Here is a 13,118-nt window from a genome sequence, read left to right as displayed (position 1 = left end):
CGAGTGTTTGAGAGCTACGTCGAGAAAAGGGTGGGTACCACTTACGGACCGCCAGGTGGTCGGAAAATGACCATTTTCATCGACGATATAAATATGCCTGAGATAAATGAATGGGGTGATCAAATTACAAACGAGATAGTTCGTCAACTGATGGAGTATAAAGGATTTTATTCCCTGGATAAGCCAGGCGATTTCTGCATTATACAGGATATTCAGTTGCTAGCAGCTATGATCCACCCTGGTGGCGGTAGAAACGATATTCCACCACGGCTCAAGAGACAATTCAATATTTTTAACTGTACATTACCATCCAACAAATCTATGGACACGATTTTCAGTAAGAGCATATAATTAGCGAATTAATATATAAACAGATACTCTAATTAAACATTAAAACAGCTATTAATGAATTTCTACGTTCCATGCAAATCGCCGTTTTCTTTTCTTGTAATAACTCGGTAATATTCAATTATAATATGCAATATAAATGTAATAACGATAATGGCAAGGTTACATCGCGTAGATTACATTAACAAATTTAAATTACAAGACAGTTTATTTTTGATGGAAATGATACGACGCATTAAAAAATAAGAGATTTATAAATAACTTCTTTATTGTATCATTCCTATTAAAAATAAACGATACCACGTTTATAATTTACAAATACGTAGATTGACTAAACTGGGATTAATTAATTTCTCTTTATTAATTATTGATTCCGTAATTATCGAAGCTTTGGTTAGGAAATTACCAGGTTAATAAATGTTTTGAAAAAATGTTTAGGAAGTATTGGACAAGGATACTTCTGTAGTACTAGATTCGACGAGAATATTGTAAGCTTTCTGCCAAAATTAATACCTTTGACGAGAGTTCTATGGCAGCAGACTAAAAGTAAAATGTTACCAACGCCAGCAAAGTTCCACTATATTTTTAATTTAAGAGACTTGTCACGAATATGGGAAGGCATTCTCAGAATAGAAAGAGCTGAATGTGATTCTAGAAGCAGACTATTAAAGCTTTGGGAACACGAATGTACTCGTGTGATTGCAGACCGGTTGGTTATCATACGAGTAAACCGAAAAGTTTTTTCAATAAACTACAGATATAATTATATTCTTTATTGCTATTAGATTTACGAATAACGAGGACACCCAGTGGTTTAAAAGTACATTAAGAAAAACTGCGGAGAAAATGTTGGGTTCTGATTTTAATTTCTATATACCAGTCGAAACATATTTCGTGAACTTTCTACGCGAACCGCCGGAACCTACTGGAGATGAACCGGAAGACTTCGTCTTCGAGGCGCCAAAGATTTACGAAGAGATTCCAAGGTTCAATTTTACTTAAAAAACTTAATTCACCAGTTCAGCTTACTCCAATGACACTAATCAAGGATTCGAATGTTAACGAAATGAAAACCTCTTTATAGTTATGAGGATGTGATTGCGAAAGTTCGACAAAACATGGATCAATTCAACGAATATATTCGGGGTATGCACCTGGATCTAGTATTCTTTCACGATGCTTTGGTGCATCTGATTCGAATATCGAGAATCCTGGGTGTTCCTCGAAGTAACGCGATGCTGGTAGGTGTTGGAGGATCAGGCAAACAGAGCCTGACTCGGTTGGCCTCTTTTATTGCTGGTTTTAGTTTCTATCAAATTACGTTAACCAGGTATGTAATCGCAGCAAAAGAATTTCTAAATGATTTTCAGACCAGGGTTCTCTTGTACAACTGAATTAATCAAACAAATTTACAGACTATAAGTATAATTATAAATATAATTTATATACTGTTCAATGACTATACCATGATAAATCGTGGTATTTTTACTATCTTATCCTTGTCTATTATTGTTTCTGTCTAGGAGTTATAGCGTTACGAGCTTATTGGAGGATTTACGAAAAGTGTATAGTGCAGCTGGTGTAGGAAGCAAAGGACAAACGTTCATATTTACCGATAATGACATAAAGGAGGAAGCTTTCCTGGAGTATATTAATAATATCTTGAGCGTTGGTGAAGTTGCAAATCTATTTCCAGCAGATGAACTTGATGAGATTTTGACGACGGTAACGCCTATGATGAAGAAGGATGATCCAAGGCGACCACCCACTCCGGATAATCTTTATGATTATTTCTTGTCACGTGCGAGAGATCAGTTACATGTGACCTTGTGTTTTTCACCAGTGAGTGATTTAATCTGCAAATTTATGTAAAATATAATGAAACCGTAAAACTTATTACTCTCTAACAACAAAATATAACAAAATATAACAAAGTGACAAAGAATTCAGAATGAACGAGTTAAAAGATAACTGTTTCGTTACCGCCAGGATTTCCTGTCTTTTCTAGTATCAGATACAAAACTTTCAACTTCTTAGAAGAAATAGATATTAATAATTGTATTAGGTACGATGACGATTAAAATGTGAAATTTATTTTACTATTTTCGGACTACGCTATTAAAGGGTTAATTAAAGAAGGAATACCATTTGTGTGTTTGATAAAAAGTGTATTCGTATATGAATTGCAGGTTGGCGAGAAGTTCAGATCACGAGCATTGAAATTCCCTGGTCTTATATCCGGTTGCACCATGAACTGGTTCTGGAGATGGCCAAAAGATGCTTTGTACGAAGTCAGTGATCATTTCTTAAAAAAATATAAAGTAATGTGCAGTGCAGAGATAAAACAACAGTTGATAGAAGTTATGGGAGACATACACCATGATGTGAATGACGTTTGCGCGCAATATTTCGACAGGTAATGTTACGTAAATTAATCTTAATTCATTTTCATATAGATATACATGATCCTTTTTCTGAACAGATTCCGAAGAGAAGTATACGTAACACCAAAATCATTCTTAACATTCCTAAGCGGATATAAAGTACTTTACAAACAACGTTTGGATAATATTAATATCCTCTCGTATCGTATGAGCAGTGGTTTAAGTAAGTTAATCGATGCTGCAGGCCAAGTCGATGAATTGCGTAAAGTTTTGGAACAAAATCAACAAGAAATCGCTGAGAAGAATGTGCAAGTCGAAGCTGTTCGTATATTTTTATATTAATTATAAAACTTTAATAAAATTTAATAATAAAATTATTATTTCGTAGATTTTAGTTACTGTGAATGAAAAGAAGAGCGAAGCGGAGGCGGTGAAAGCACAAGTGCAGGTTTCTAAGGACGAAGCAGAAACTATCTTGAAAGTGATCGCGAAAGAAAAAGCGGTAGCAGAACAGAAATTGAAAGCTGCGGAGCCTGCTTTATTAGAAGCAGAGGCTGCCTTGCAAGTTGGTTCCTTTTATATAAATTTAAATTAATTAGACACTTTAGGTTTTAAATGACAATTTTGTGATATATTTCAGACTATAAAAGCTGCTGACATTGCCACAGTAAGAAAACTAGGAAAACCACCATATTTAATTACTCTTATTATGGATTGCGTGTTAATACTGTTTGGAAGAAGATTGGAACCAGTTAAACCTGATTACGAACGACAATTTTTAACTCCTTCGTGGTCTGAAGCTTTAAAAGTAATTCCATCGTTATTCCATTGTTCCATTATTTAATACATATAAATTCTTTATTATTTTACTTATTACAGGTGATGGCTGATACTAGATTTTTATACAATTTGCAAAATTTCCCAAAGGATAATATCAACGCCGAAACCGTCGACTTAATGCGACCATACTTAAATTATCATTTGTATACTTACGAAGCTGCGAAGCAAGCTTGCGGAAACGTTGCTGGTCTCATTCAATGGACCATCTCGATGGTTACATTCTACGGAATAAATAAAGATGTTCTTCCACTAAAAGTACTTACTTTTTACTCATTTCTAATTCAAATCATCAAGACGAAAGAAACAAAATCTCTATAAAGAATTTTTAATTCACAGGCGAATTTGGCTGTGCAAGAAAGTAAATACGAGAAAGCGAATCGAAATTTAATGGAAGCTGAAAGTGTCTTGAGAGAGAAAGACGAAGATTTGAAAGTGGTACAACAAGAGTTCGATGCTGTGATGGAAGAACGTCAAGTAATTTATACTTAAAATATATATACTGCAAGAATTCCTATGATTTATCTTTCCTTTTGATCTTCCCTTTTAGCACGTATATTTCTTCAATTTTTCCCCCCTTCTCTGTTTTTTCCTTCCTTTCTCATGATTGTGGTGTTTCTTAAATAAAATTTATCCCTTCAGAAAATAGTCGATTTAGCAGAAATATGCCAAGCGAAGACAGACACAGCCACAGCAATGATCGAGGGACTTTCTGGCGAAAGAATAAGATGGACGGAGCAAATTGCTATCTTTAAATCGGAAATAGATCGTCTAGTCGGCGATGTATTGATTCTAATAGGTTTCTTATCATATTGCGGGCCCTTCAATCAAGAATTCAGGACTCTATTGCAGAGACAATGGTTTGATTTTATCCAAGCCCGAAAGATTCCGATTTCCCTCGTAATAAATATTACGGCTACTTTGACTGATACTGCTACTGTAAGTGGAAAATTAAGTTAACATGTATTAATTATAGAATGTCGTTAGAGTATGCTATCGATATTTTAAAGATTGGAGAGTGGAGTTTGCAAGGTCTTCCAACGGACGATTTGTCCATTCAGAATGGAATTATAGTAACGCAAGCAATCAGATATCCCCTCTTAATCGATCCTCAGCTACAAGGTAAAGCATGGATCATGAAGAAAGAAGAAGAATTTCAATTACAGGTGAAACTTTTTTTTTTCTATGTTAACCCTTTCACATTTGATTAATTAATTATTAGATTGTTCGAAAAATTCAATTTCGATGAACGTGTGTATTTGATTTCGCTAAAATTCATCCTAATTTCGTGCAGTATGCCTTCTCTACATAAAGTTCAAGAAAAATGTGTTTCTATTATCAGTAACTGACAAAGTGAATTTTTTTCCCTAAAATACATGAATATCCTAATCTTGAAATGATTTGTGTAATTTACTTATTGTAGAATGTTAATGCATTTTGATGTTTGATTTTAGGCAACGTTACTCACACATAAATATTTTAGAAATTATTTGGAAGATTGTGTTTCTCTGGGTCGTCCATTGTTAATCATCGACGTAGGAGAAGAATTGGATCCTGTTTTGGACAATTTGTTGGAAAAGAACTTTATAAAGATAGGAACTTCTTTGAAGGTAAAGCACTTACATTCAAATTGTTTTAGAAATGGTCTGGACATAAATATATATCGATAATTTTTATAGGTAAAGTTAGGCGATAAAGAAGTGGATATTCATAAGGATTTTAGACTTTACATTACTACAAAGTTACCCAATCCATCGTATACGCCAGAAATATTTGCACGTACTGCTATAATCGATTTTACTGTCACTATAAAAGGTAATTTTCAAATATAAATAATTAGATATAATGTAACATGATGTACATATATTTATCAACATTCTAAATAAATTTGCATATAAATTCGCAGGATTGGAAGATCAGTTATTAGGAAGAGTAATCCTAACAGAGAGAAGGGAACTTGAAAACGAAAAAACACAATTGATAGCAAATGTAACTGCAAATAATAGAAAGATCAAAGAATTGGAAGCTAATCTTCTACAAAAATTGACGACCGTAGAAGTATGTATCTTATTTTACTTTACTTGTAAATGTTAATAACTGTATCATATTTTGTTCGTTTCCAGGGACCTTTGATAGAAGACGTAGAACTAATGTCTGTACTAAATATCACGAAACAAACAGCTGCCGAGATAAACGAGCAGTTAAGCATCGCAAAGGATACAGAATTAAGAATCGATTTAGCTCGAGAAGAATTTCGACCAGTAGCAACACGTGGCAGTGTTTTGTACTTTTTAATTTGCGATATGTCTTTGGTTAATTGCATGTATCAAACGTCGCTCGTTCAATTCTTAGAACGTTTCGATCTTTCTATGGAAAGGTATACGTATATAGTATAATTTAATTTAATTTAAAGAATATATATATATTTTTTCAAATATATTTTAATTTGTGAGGAATTATTAAAGTTGAATACAAAATTATTCGATCGATTTAGATCTGAGAAGAGTCCAGTTAATCAACGAAGAATCAATTTCATTATTGAATACCTCACATATGAAATCTTCAGGTACAAAGCAAGAGGCCTTTACGAAATTCATAAATACATGTTCATCTTATTGATGACGTTAAAGATTGATTTACAACGTGATGTTATTTCTCACGATGAGTTTCAGTATTTTATCAAAGGTGGTGCAGCCTTGGACTTAAACACTGTTGCACCAAAACCTTGCAAATGGATTACAGATGTTACCTGGTTAAATTTGATTGCACTTTCTGCCTTAAGACAATTTCAATACATTCCGTCTCAAGTACCAGCTTCTGAAAAGCTTTGGAAGCAATGGTTTGATAAACCTACTCCGGAGGAAGAAGTTATACCTGATGGTTATAACAGTTTAGATACTTTTCGACGTTTATTGTTAATTAGGTTGTCCTAATGATCATTCAATTTAGTTTCATGTATACAGATTAAAAAGTATCGTATGTAATGTATTTAATGAATTTTTAGGGCATGGTGTATTGATAGAACACTATCACAATCAAGAAAATACATATCAACTTCATTAGGAGAAAGATATGCAGAGCCTATAATTACTCTTTTGGATGTAATGCACAGTGAATCAAGACCAAATACTCCCATGATTTGCTTCTTGAGTATGGGTTCTGATCCTACACCCAGTATAGAACACCTTGCTAGAAAATTGGAGATTATGTGTAAAAGTATCTCAATGGGACAGGGACAAGAAATTCATGCAAGAAAATTGATGCAAAGTGCAAATACTGAAGTTAGTTTTTATGAAAAATTTAAGAGAGATTAAGTGAAAATACAGATATTAATGTGTGATGCATTAATACAGTAATTTATAGGGTTACTGGGCATTGTGTCAAAATTGTCACTTAGGTTTGGACTATATGCAAGAATTAGTTAACTTCATTTTGGAAATGGAGGAACCACATCCAAATTTTCGTATATGGATTACCACAGAACCACACAAGGACTTTCCAATATCTCTTTTGCAAATGTCCATAAAATACACTTATGAGCCTCCACAAGGTAAAGGAAAAATAATTCTCTAATTTCTTGTTTCTACATTTTCCTTCATCCTTCGTGTTAGGCGTGAGAGCAGGTTTGCTTGCCACATATAGTGGAATGAGTCAAGAAATGTTAGATCAATGTGATGCTCCACAATATATACCAATTATATACACAGTATCATTTTTACATACTATTGTGCAAGAGAGAAGAAAATTTGGACCTCTTGGTTGGAACATACCATATGAATTTAATCTATCGGATTGGTTGGCATCTTGCATATTCATTAACAATCATTTGAGTGATTTTGATATAAAACAAGGAATAAGTTGGCACACGATAAGGTAATATAAGAGAAAAATTTCTTTTAAAAACAATTTTAAATGAAAAAACAACTTTAGATACATGATAGGAGAGGTGCAGTACGGAGGTCGTGTTACAGATGATTATGACAAAAGGTTGTTGAACACATTTGCAAAATTATGGTTTTTAGATGCAATTTTTTCAGAGGACTTTGTATTCTACAAAGGATACCCTGTTTTAGTTTACAAACAAGTTACAGACTACCTGAAAGTAATTGATGAAATGAGTTCCATAGATCCACCACAAGTTTATGGTTTGCATCTTAATGCAAACATTACGTAAGAACATTTTCTCACAATATTCCAGCTGTAACTGTATTGAAAGGAATTTATGAGGAATTTATAATACTGCAGATATCAAGGTAATACTACACAAGCTGTTTTAGACACTATAATATCTGTACAACCAAAGGAAGCAGGTGTAGGTGGAGGTGAATCTAGGGAAGTAATTGTATCTAGACAAGCAAAGGAAATGTTAAAGAAATTGCCACCAAGTTATGATCCATTTGAAGTAAAACAGAGGTATACCTCAATAATATTTCTAAATGATTGTTTCCATCAACTGATTCAGAAATATTACTTTATAGATTGCGAATATTAGGTGCCACTGCACCAATGACTATTTTCCTGAAACAAGAAATTGATAGAATACAAGTAGTTATTACATTAGTGGACGTTATTTTAAAAGATCTTTTACTTGCTATAGAAGGTGTTATTATAATGAGCGAGGTAATTTTTTTTATTAATTCCATATTAAACATTATAAATTCACCTCGTGCAAATAATGTTTAGGAATTGAGAGATGCTCTTGATAATATATATGATGCTAGAGTACCAAAAGCATGGAGAGCAAAATCATGGGAATCTACCTCTCTTGGATTTTGGTATACCGAACTACTGGACAGAAATAAACAATTTTCTACTTGGTTGTACACTGACAGACCTGCGAAATTCTGGATGACTGGATTTTTCAATCCCCAAGGTACATAATAATTTACAAATGAAATTTAATTGCAAATAATTGAACTTCAATTACATAGGATTTCTAACTGCAATGAGGCAAGAAGTAACAAGAGCTCACAAAGGATGGGCTTTGGATAATGTAACTTTACATAATGAAGTTTTACGGTATACAGCAGAAGAAATTAAAGTTGCACCTCAAGTATGTTAATCATCTTGTGAAGTCATATATACATTAACAAATAACAATTGTTTTATGTACTAGGAGGGAGTTTACATATATGGACTATTTCTTGAAGGGGCTGGTTGGGACAGAAGGAATAATAGACTATGTGAATCAGCAAATAAAGTTCTATATGTATTAATGCCTGTCATTCACATCTTTGCTTTATATAATATTCCCGATAAAGATCCAAAATTATATCAGGTAGATATATTTGTATCAAAACCTTTAAATTTATTAATTATCTTTTAATATTCACAGTGTCCAGTATATAAAAAACCACAAAGAACCTACGTGCTATTGGTTACACCACTTTGGTTGCAAACAAGCAGACCACCAGAATTCTGGATCTTGCGTGGGGTAGCTCTATTATGTGATATAAAATAAAAGTATTTGTATCTCTCTTCTTAAATTAACGTGCTTCAAGTGAATATATAATATGATGCAAATGATTCTATGAGATTTATGTGATGTTTGTTATTGGACAATACTTCTTATAATTATTTGATTTTAGAAACTATCAGGAACTATAAATAAGTAATCTGATGGGAAAATATAAATTCTATATACATTTCAGAGTGATTTCAAATTTTAGCAGTATAATCATGATAGTTGTGTCTTATTACAGTGGAAATAAAATTTCAAAATGTTTTATATAACCCATATAATACATACATAAAAATTTTCTACAGTAAATGCATAAATATTTTGTTAAGCTGTTGTAGGTATGATTAATACTTACATTTTACTTTTGATCGAAATCGTCTCATAATTATCATTGTTAAAAGAATTACCGCTGGAAATTTATCCATGTCGAGTCTCGAAAACTCGTGGTGGCACGTCGTGTTCTAAATTTTCTGAAATGTGCGCGAGCGCGCGCGTAAATTGTGGATTTTCATTGATTTATTCGAGAAACTTCCGTGAACAGTGTAACGAATAAAAATGTTGGAAACTTTCGAATCGTTGAAAATTTTCAAACTCGAAATGACTAGTGAATTACCGTCGCTTTAAATGGCAATGAAAGCACTCCTCGAATTCGCTGATTTTCGACATTTTTTCGATATTACATTAAACAATAAATTAACGATATAATGAGGTACAATAAAATATCAAGAAAATTAATTGAGACAACAAAGCATAAAAGTAAAATAGTTATTAGTACTCGCGGCAGATGTTTACGACATTTCCCGCGCGGCAAGAACTAATATTACAATTGAAAGATTGTTATTTGTTTCCACTAATACGTTTTACTTATTGTATTTTTAATATCGTGATTTTAATTTGTATCGTCAATAAGAAATAATTGGAAACCAAATTTATTTGCAATCTGCATATGAATTTAAATTTTATTATTTTATTGTATTTGTAATTGGCGCCAATTATTGCTTTAGGAAACGATTACATATTAATATATGTTATTAAACAAATATAGATGGGTATATAAAATATGATTTATTTCTACAGTAAACATTTAACTATTTTTCATAAATATAAAATTAATAAATGTATTAAAATTTTCTAATATTCCCCATTTATTTTGCATCTATTTAGTTTTATATTATTACAGATTCAAAGTTATATTGAACCGCACATCCCTTATCTTTCGACCAATCACGTAGCACCTTACATATTTGAAAATCTTGAAACAGTATCGTATCGGACGTGTAATTAATACGACGCAATGTGTGGCGATCCCCGTTTGATTTATAATATAATCGTAAAATACCGTAGTTTTGTAAAAGTATTTCAATTTTATAACGTTTGTGTTGCAACTGTTCTGTTTGTTTCCCTTTTATTCAATGAAATTATGAGATACAATCGGATATTCAAAAAGTGTTATGTACGGTTATAAACGTTACATTCGTTCGCAATCGTTGTATGTGCGTACAATAGCATACGTGTTACGCGAGTGCGAAAAGGTGCTAATTCGAGAAATTTTTTCCGCGTGCATCCGATTGCATTCGTCGGTTTTCAAAGTATCATCGTGTAATCCGCTCGATATATCTCGTGTCTCTCTATCCACCCTCGTGCCTCCGTTAATAGCAGGCAATTTCGTGTTCCCTCGGCTAACCCGTGTAATTGAGCCAATGTGTGTTAATCAGGAGGCGCCTCATTTGCCACGGGGAATAGTCTGAATTGCTTTTGTTACCTGAAATATCTTGCTGTAGTGTACGGTTCGCGTATCGATTTTTAGAAATCCTGGCGTATCTGCAGAAAGGAAAAGAATCTCGAGGAACAAAAGACCAATCAAACAACGTTCCGTTCATCATAGAAATCATCGTATCATCGTTTCTGGTGAGTCGACTTTGCCATGTTTTCTTATTTTAATCTATTTTATCATGCGTTTATACGGATATAGATGCTTCAATTTAAAAGATTTAAGAATATCCTAATTTTATAAGTAAGATACTCGTATTCACGATTGTTCTCATATCTAGCAATTTCCATAATGGCGTATTTATATATATATTATTCTAACAGACAGGGATAAATTCAAATGCGCGAACCAATAGGTGTCGTTAGTTATTTCGCAAAAACTACGTTAGCTGTCGCCACTTTCTATATCTTGGTTAAAAACACATATATGGAAAACAAAAACGTTATTATATTCGATTCACGAGTAATTGTGATTTACGTTATCGAGCGGCAGAAGATGTAAAACTATTTGATAATAAAGAAGTAGTGAGGATTCCATCTATAATACGTATATGCAGGCGATAGTAAAGATTGTTATTAAAATATAAATGATTAAAATATTATTACAACATAAGTTAGTATTATCTATTCGTAAAATATGTACTCTTAGTACGCAATATTATATCTTACTGTTAATCATAATTTAATATCTAATTTAAAGGGAATAGAGAATACTATAAGATATGACAATGCATCGAAATTAATTAGGACAAGGATAGAACTTTCGAACGATTCTGTCAGATTTATATACTAGTTTAGAGATATCTTTCAATAAACATATATTAAATGTTGTTAGTCATCGAAGATTGCGCGAATGCCGTAAAACTCGTACGAGCTTAAGTTCGTATCTGAGTTCGAATAATCATATTTGAACATTGAACTGATTACCAAAGGAAGCAAATCGTACGACTTACCAATCGTAGCACGCATGATTGGATGAGTAGATCTCGTTGCCTTTGATTTGATTGCACGTGCTTCCTCGTATCCATGAACACGCTTTGATTCCTTGGCTTTGAGAGGACACGAAGAGTTAAATTCCATTCGTGTCACTCAACAGTGCGGAAGATACTGCGTTGGCACTGATTTTATACGTAGTAGTAGTAGTAATATAATTATTTTATATCGATTTATACATTTTCTTAACCTACCAACAATTATTTATTAAACATAAATTTTATATGTTTTTACACACACACTACTCTGTAACATAAAATTACGTTAAAATATTCAATGTCACGGCTTTCGTTATTTTATTTAACAACGTCTGTATGCAATTTTGTATTTGAATCTGTGGCGAAACAAACACTTCATATAATAAGATCTTACTGATCTTTTTTATTAACATCACTATACTACTCTTTATATTGTTATTGCTGTATTTAGCAAATCGCGGAGAGTTTAGGAAACATGGCGATTTTTTTCGAGGTTGGCATCTCTGGGACACGAAATTTCATACAATCACGGATCATGTCAATTCTATCCTTAGCGCGTGCCTTACGCGTATACATAGTCAGTATCTACATTTCCTGAAGCATTGTCGCTTATTAAATGTTCACGGAAACACATAGAAATTCCATTTGATGGAAATTGTGTACAAGTTGGTCGCAGCCTCGTCACACGCTAGCCAGGGAATATTAATTTTACTTACCTGGTGCGGTTTGCGTTACGTTGGTGACTCGAACGACGAACTTTAACTAACAGAACATGATTGATATTGTGTCGTAGAACAAGTCCAGGCCCGTAATCCTGGCTTACGGACCGCGGTTGCATTGTCGTCGCAACCGGTAACCGATGGAAGTACGCGTGTTAGCCTAAGACACGGTTGATTTTCAAATTAGACTTCCCGTAAGCGACGAACTCGAAATTGAATGGAAACATGTTGGAATACGAATTGGAATGGATGGGTTTGGCTAGATTATGCGCGGTCAATAGATCCGTATGCGAGTTGTGCCATACCGTGTTTTGAATCAATTAAATTCCCCGGATCCAATAATCCTCGTTGGTGTTTGTTCCTACGGTAATTCGTAATTCGTAATCTTCTTGATCGAAATGATTGATACCCGCATCGACGTCTAACGTCCAAGAGGAAATTTCAATTTTTCTTCTTCTTTAATCTACACGATCGAATAACGTACTCTTTCGTGCGTTATCGATGTCGCGTGAATACAACAGTTGCCTTTAACGAGTTTAACGATGTTTTATTTTCACAAACAGCTGGAGATTTCGTAATTCAAAGCGACTGCTTGTTTCGTTCGACGACGTTCTCTGGACTCACCTTC

General features: G+C 33.3%; 2 protein-coding genes and 2 long non-coding RNA genes across 5 annotated transcripts in view; 2 read left to right on the top strand and 2 right to left on the bottom strand.

The window, feature by feature from the left end:
* The window catches only part of Kl-3 (dynein heavy chain 8, axonemal kl-3), a 21,800-nt gene extending 12,412 nt beyond the window's left edge, over positions 1–9,388 (top strand). The window contains exons 35-62 of the mRNA XM_072010596.1: positions 1–337; positions 787–1,057; positions 1,134–1,334; positions 1,433–1,678; positions 1,872–2,190; positions 2,538–2,764; positions 2,831–3,053; positions 3,121–3,297; positions 3,373–3,540; positions 3,612–3,827; positions 3,909–4,046; positions 4,212–4,508; positions 4,580–4,735; positions 5,024–5,179; positions 5,249–5,384; positions 5,476–5,627; positions 5,693–5,946; positions 6,064–6,492; positions 6,574–6,850; positions 6,933–7,119; positions 7,181–7,442; positions 7,500–7,739; positions 7,815–7,982; positions 8,048–8,189; positions 8,253–8,442; positions 8,501–8,622; positions 8,686–8,847; positions 8,905–9,388. Of these exons, the coding sequence (XP_071866697.1) occupies positions 1–337; positions 787–1,057; positions 1,134–1,334; positions 1,433–1,678; positions 1,872–2,190; positions 2,538–2,764; positions 2,831–3,053; positions 3,121–3,297; positions 3,373–3,540; positions 3,612–3,827; positions 3,909–4,046; positions 4,212–4,508; positions 4,580–4,735; positions 5,024–5,179; positions 5,249–5,384; positions 5,476–5,627; positions 5,693–5,946; positions 6,064–6,492; positions 6,574–6,850; positions 6,933–7,119; positions 7,181–7,442; positions 7,500–7,739; positions 7,815–7,982; positions 8,048–8,189; positions 8,253–8,442; positions 8,501–8,622; positions 8,686–8,847; positions 8,905–9,030 (5,979 nt within the window). The 3' untranslated portion in view covers positions 9,031–9,388. The remainder of the gene's footprint in view (positions 338–786; positions 1,058–1,133; positions 1,335–1,432; positions 1,679–1,871; positions 2,191–2,537; positions 2,765–2,830; positions 3,054–3,120; positions 3,298–3,372; positions 3,541–3,611; positions 3,828–3,908; positions 4,047–4,211; positions 4,509–4,579; positions 4,736–5,023; positions 5,180–5,248; positions 5,385–5,475; positions 5,628–5,692; positions 5,947–6,063; positions 6,493–6,573; positions 6,851–6,932; positions 7,120–7,180; positions 7,443–7,499; positions 7,740–7,814; positions 7,983–8,047; positions 8,190–8,252; positions 8,443–8,500; positions 8,623–8,685; positions 8,848–8,904) is intronic.
* On the bottom strand, positions 2,073–13,118 carry LOC139990941 (uncharacterized). 2 transcript variants are annotated; one of them, XR_011800700.1, is made up of 5 exons: positions 12,488–13,118; positions 11,754–11,849; positions 3,726–3,793; positions 2,494–2,653; positions 2,117–2,204 (listed from the first exon to the last, which is right to left on the bottom strand). It is a non-coding gene; the product is annotated as an uncharacterized lncRNA (long non-coding RNA). The 2 variants fall into 2 exon arrangements; XR_011800701.1 differs by lacking the exon at positions 2,494–2,653 and having other exon boundaries at positions 2,073–2,204.
* On the bottom strand, positions 6,627–9,514 carry LOC139990936 (uncharacterized). Its single transcript, XR_011800695.1, has 3 exons — positions 9,386–9,514; positions 7,989–8,087; positions 6,627–6,758 (listed from the first exon to the last, which is right to left on the bottom strand). It is a non-coding gene; the product is annotated as an uncharacterized lncRNA (long non-coding RNA).
* LOC139990929 (peripherin-2-like) overlaps positions 10,331–13,118 on the top strand; it is a 347,906-nt gene continuing 345,118 nt past the window's right edge. Inside the window, exon 1 of the mRNA XM_072010586.1 lies at positions 10,331–10,938. The gene's annotated coding sequence lies outside the window, so the exon portion shown is untranslated. The remainder of the gene's footprint in view (positions 10,939–13,118) is intronic.

Source organism: Bombus fervidus, chromosome 9 (assembly GCF_041682495.2).
Source record: "Bombus fervidus isolate BK054 chromosome 9, iyBomFerv1, whole genome shotgun sequence".
Lineage (NCBI taxonomy): Eukaryota > Metazoa > Arthropoda > Insecta > Hymenoptera > Apidae > Bombus > Bombus fervidus.
Note: the sequence above shows the minus strand (reverse complement) of the source record. Positions and strands in the feature narration are given on the sequence as shown.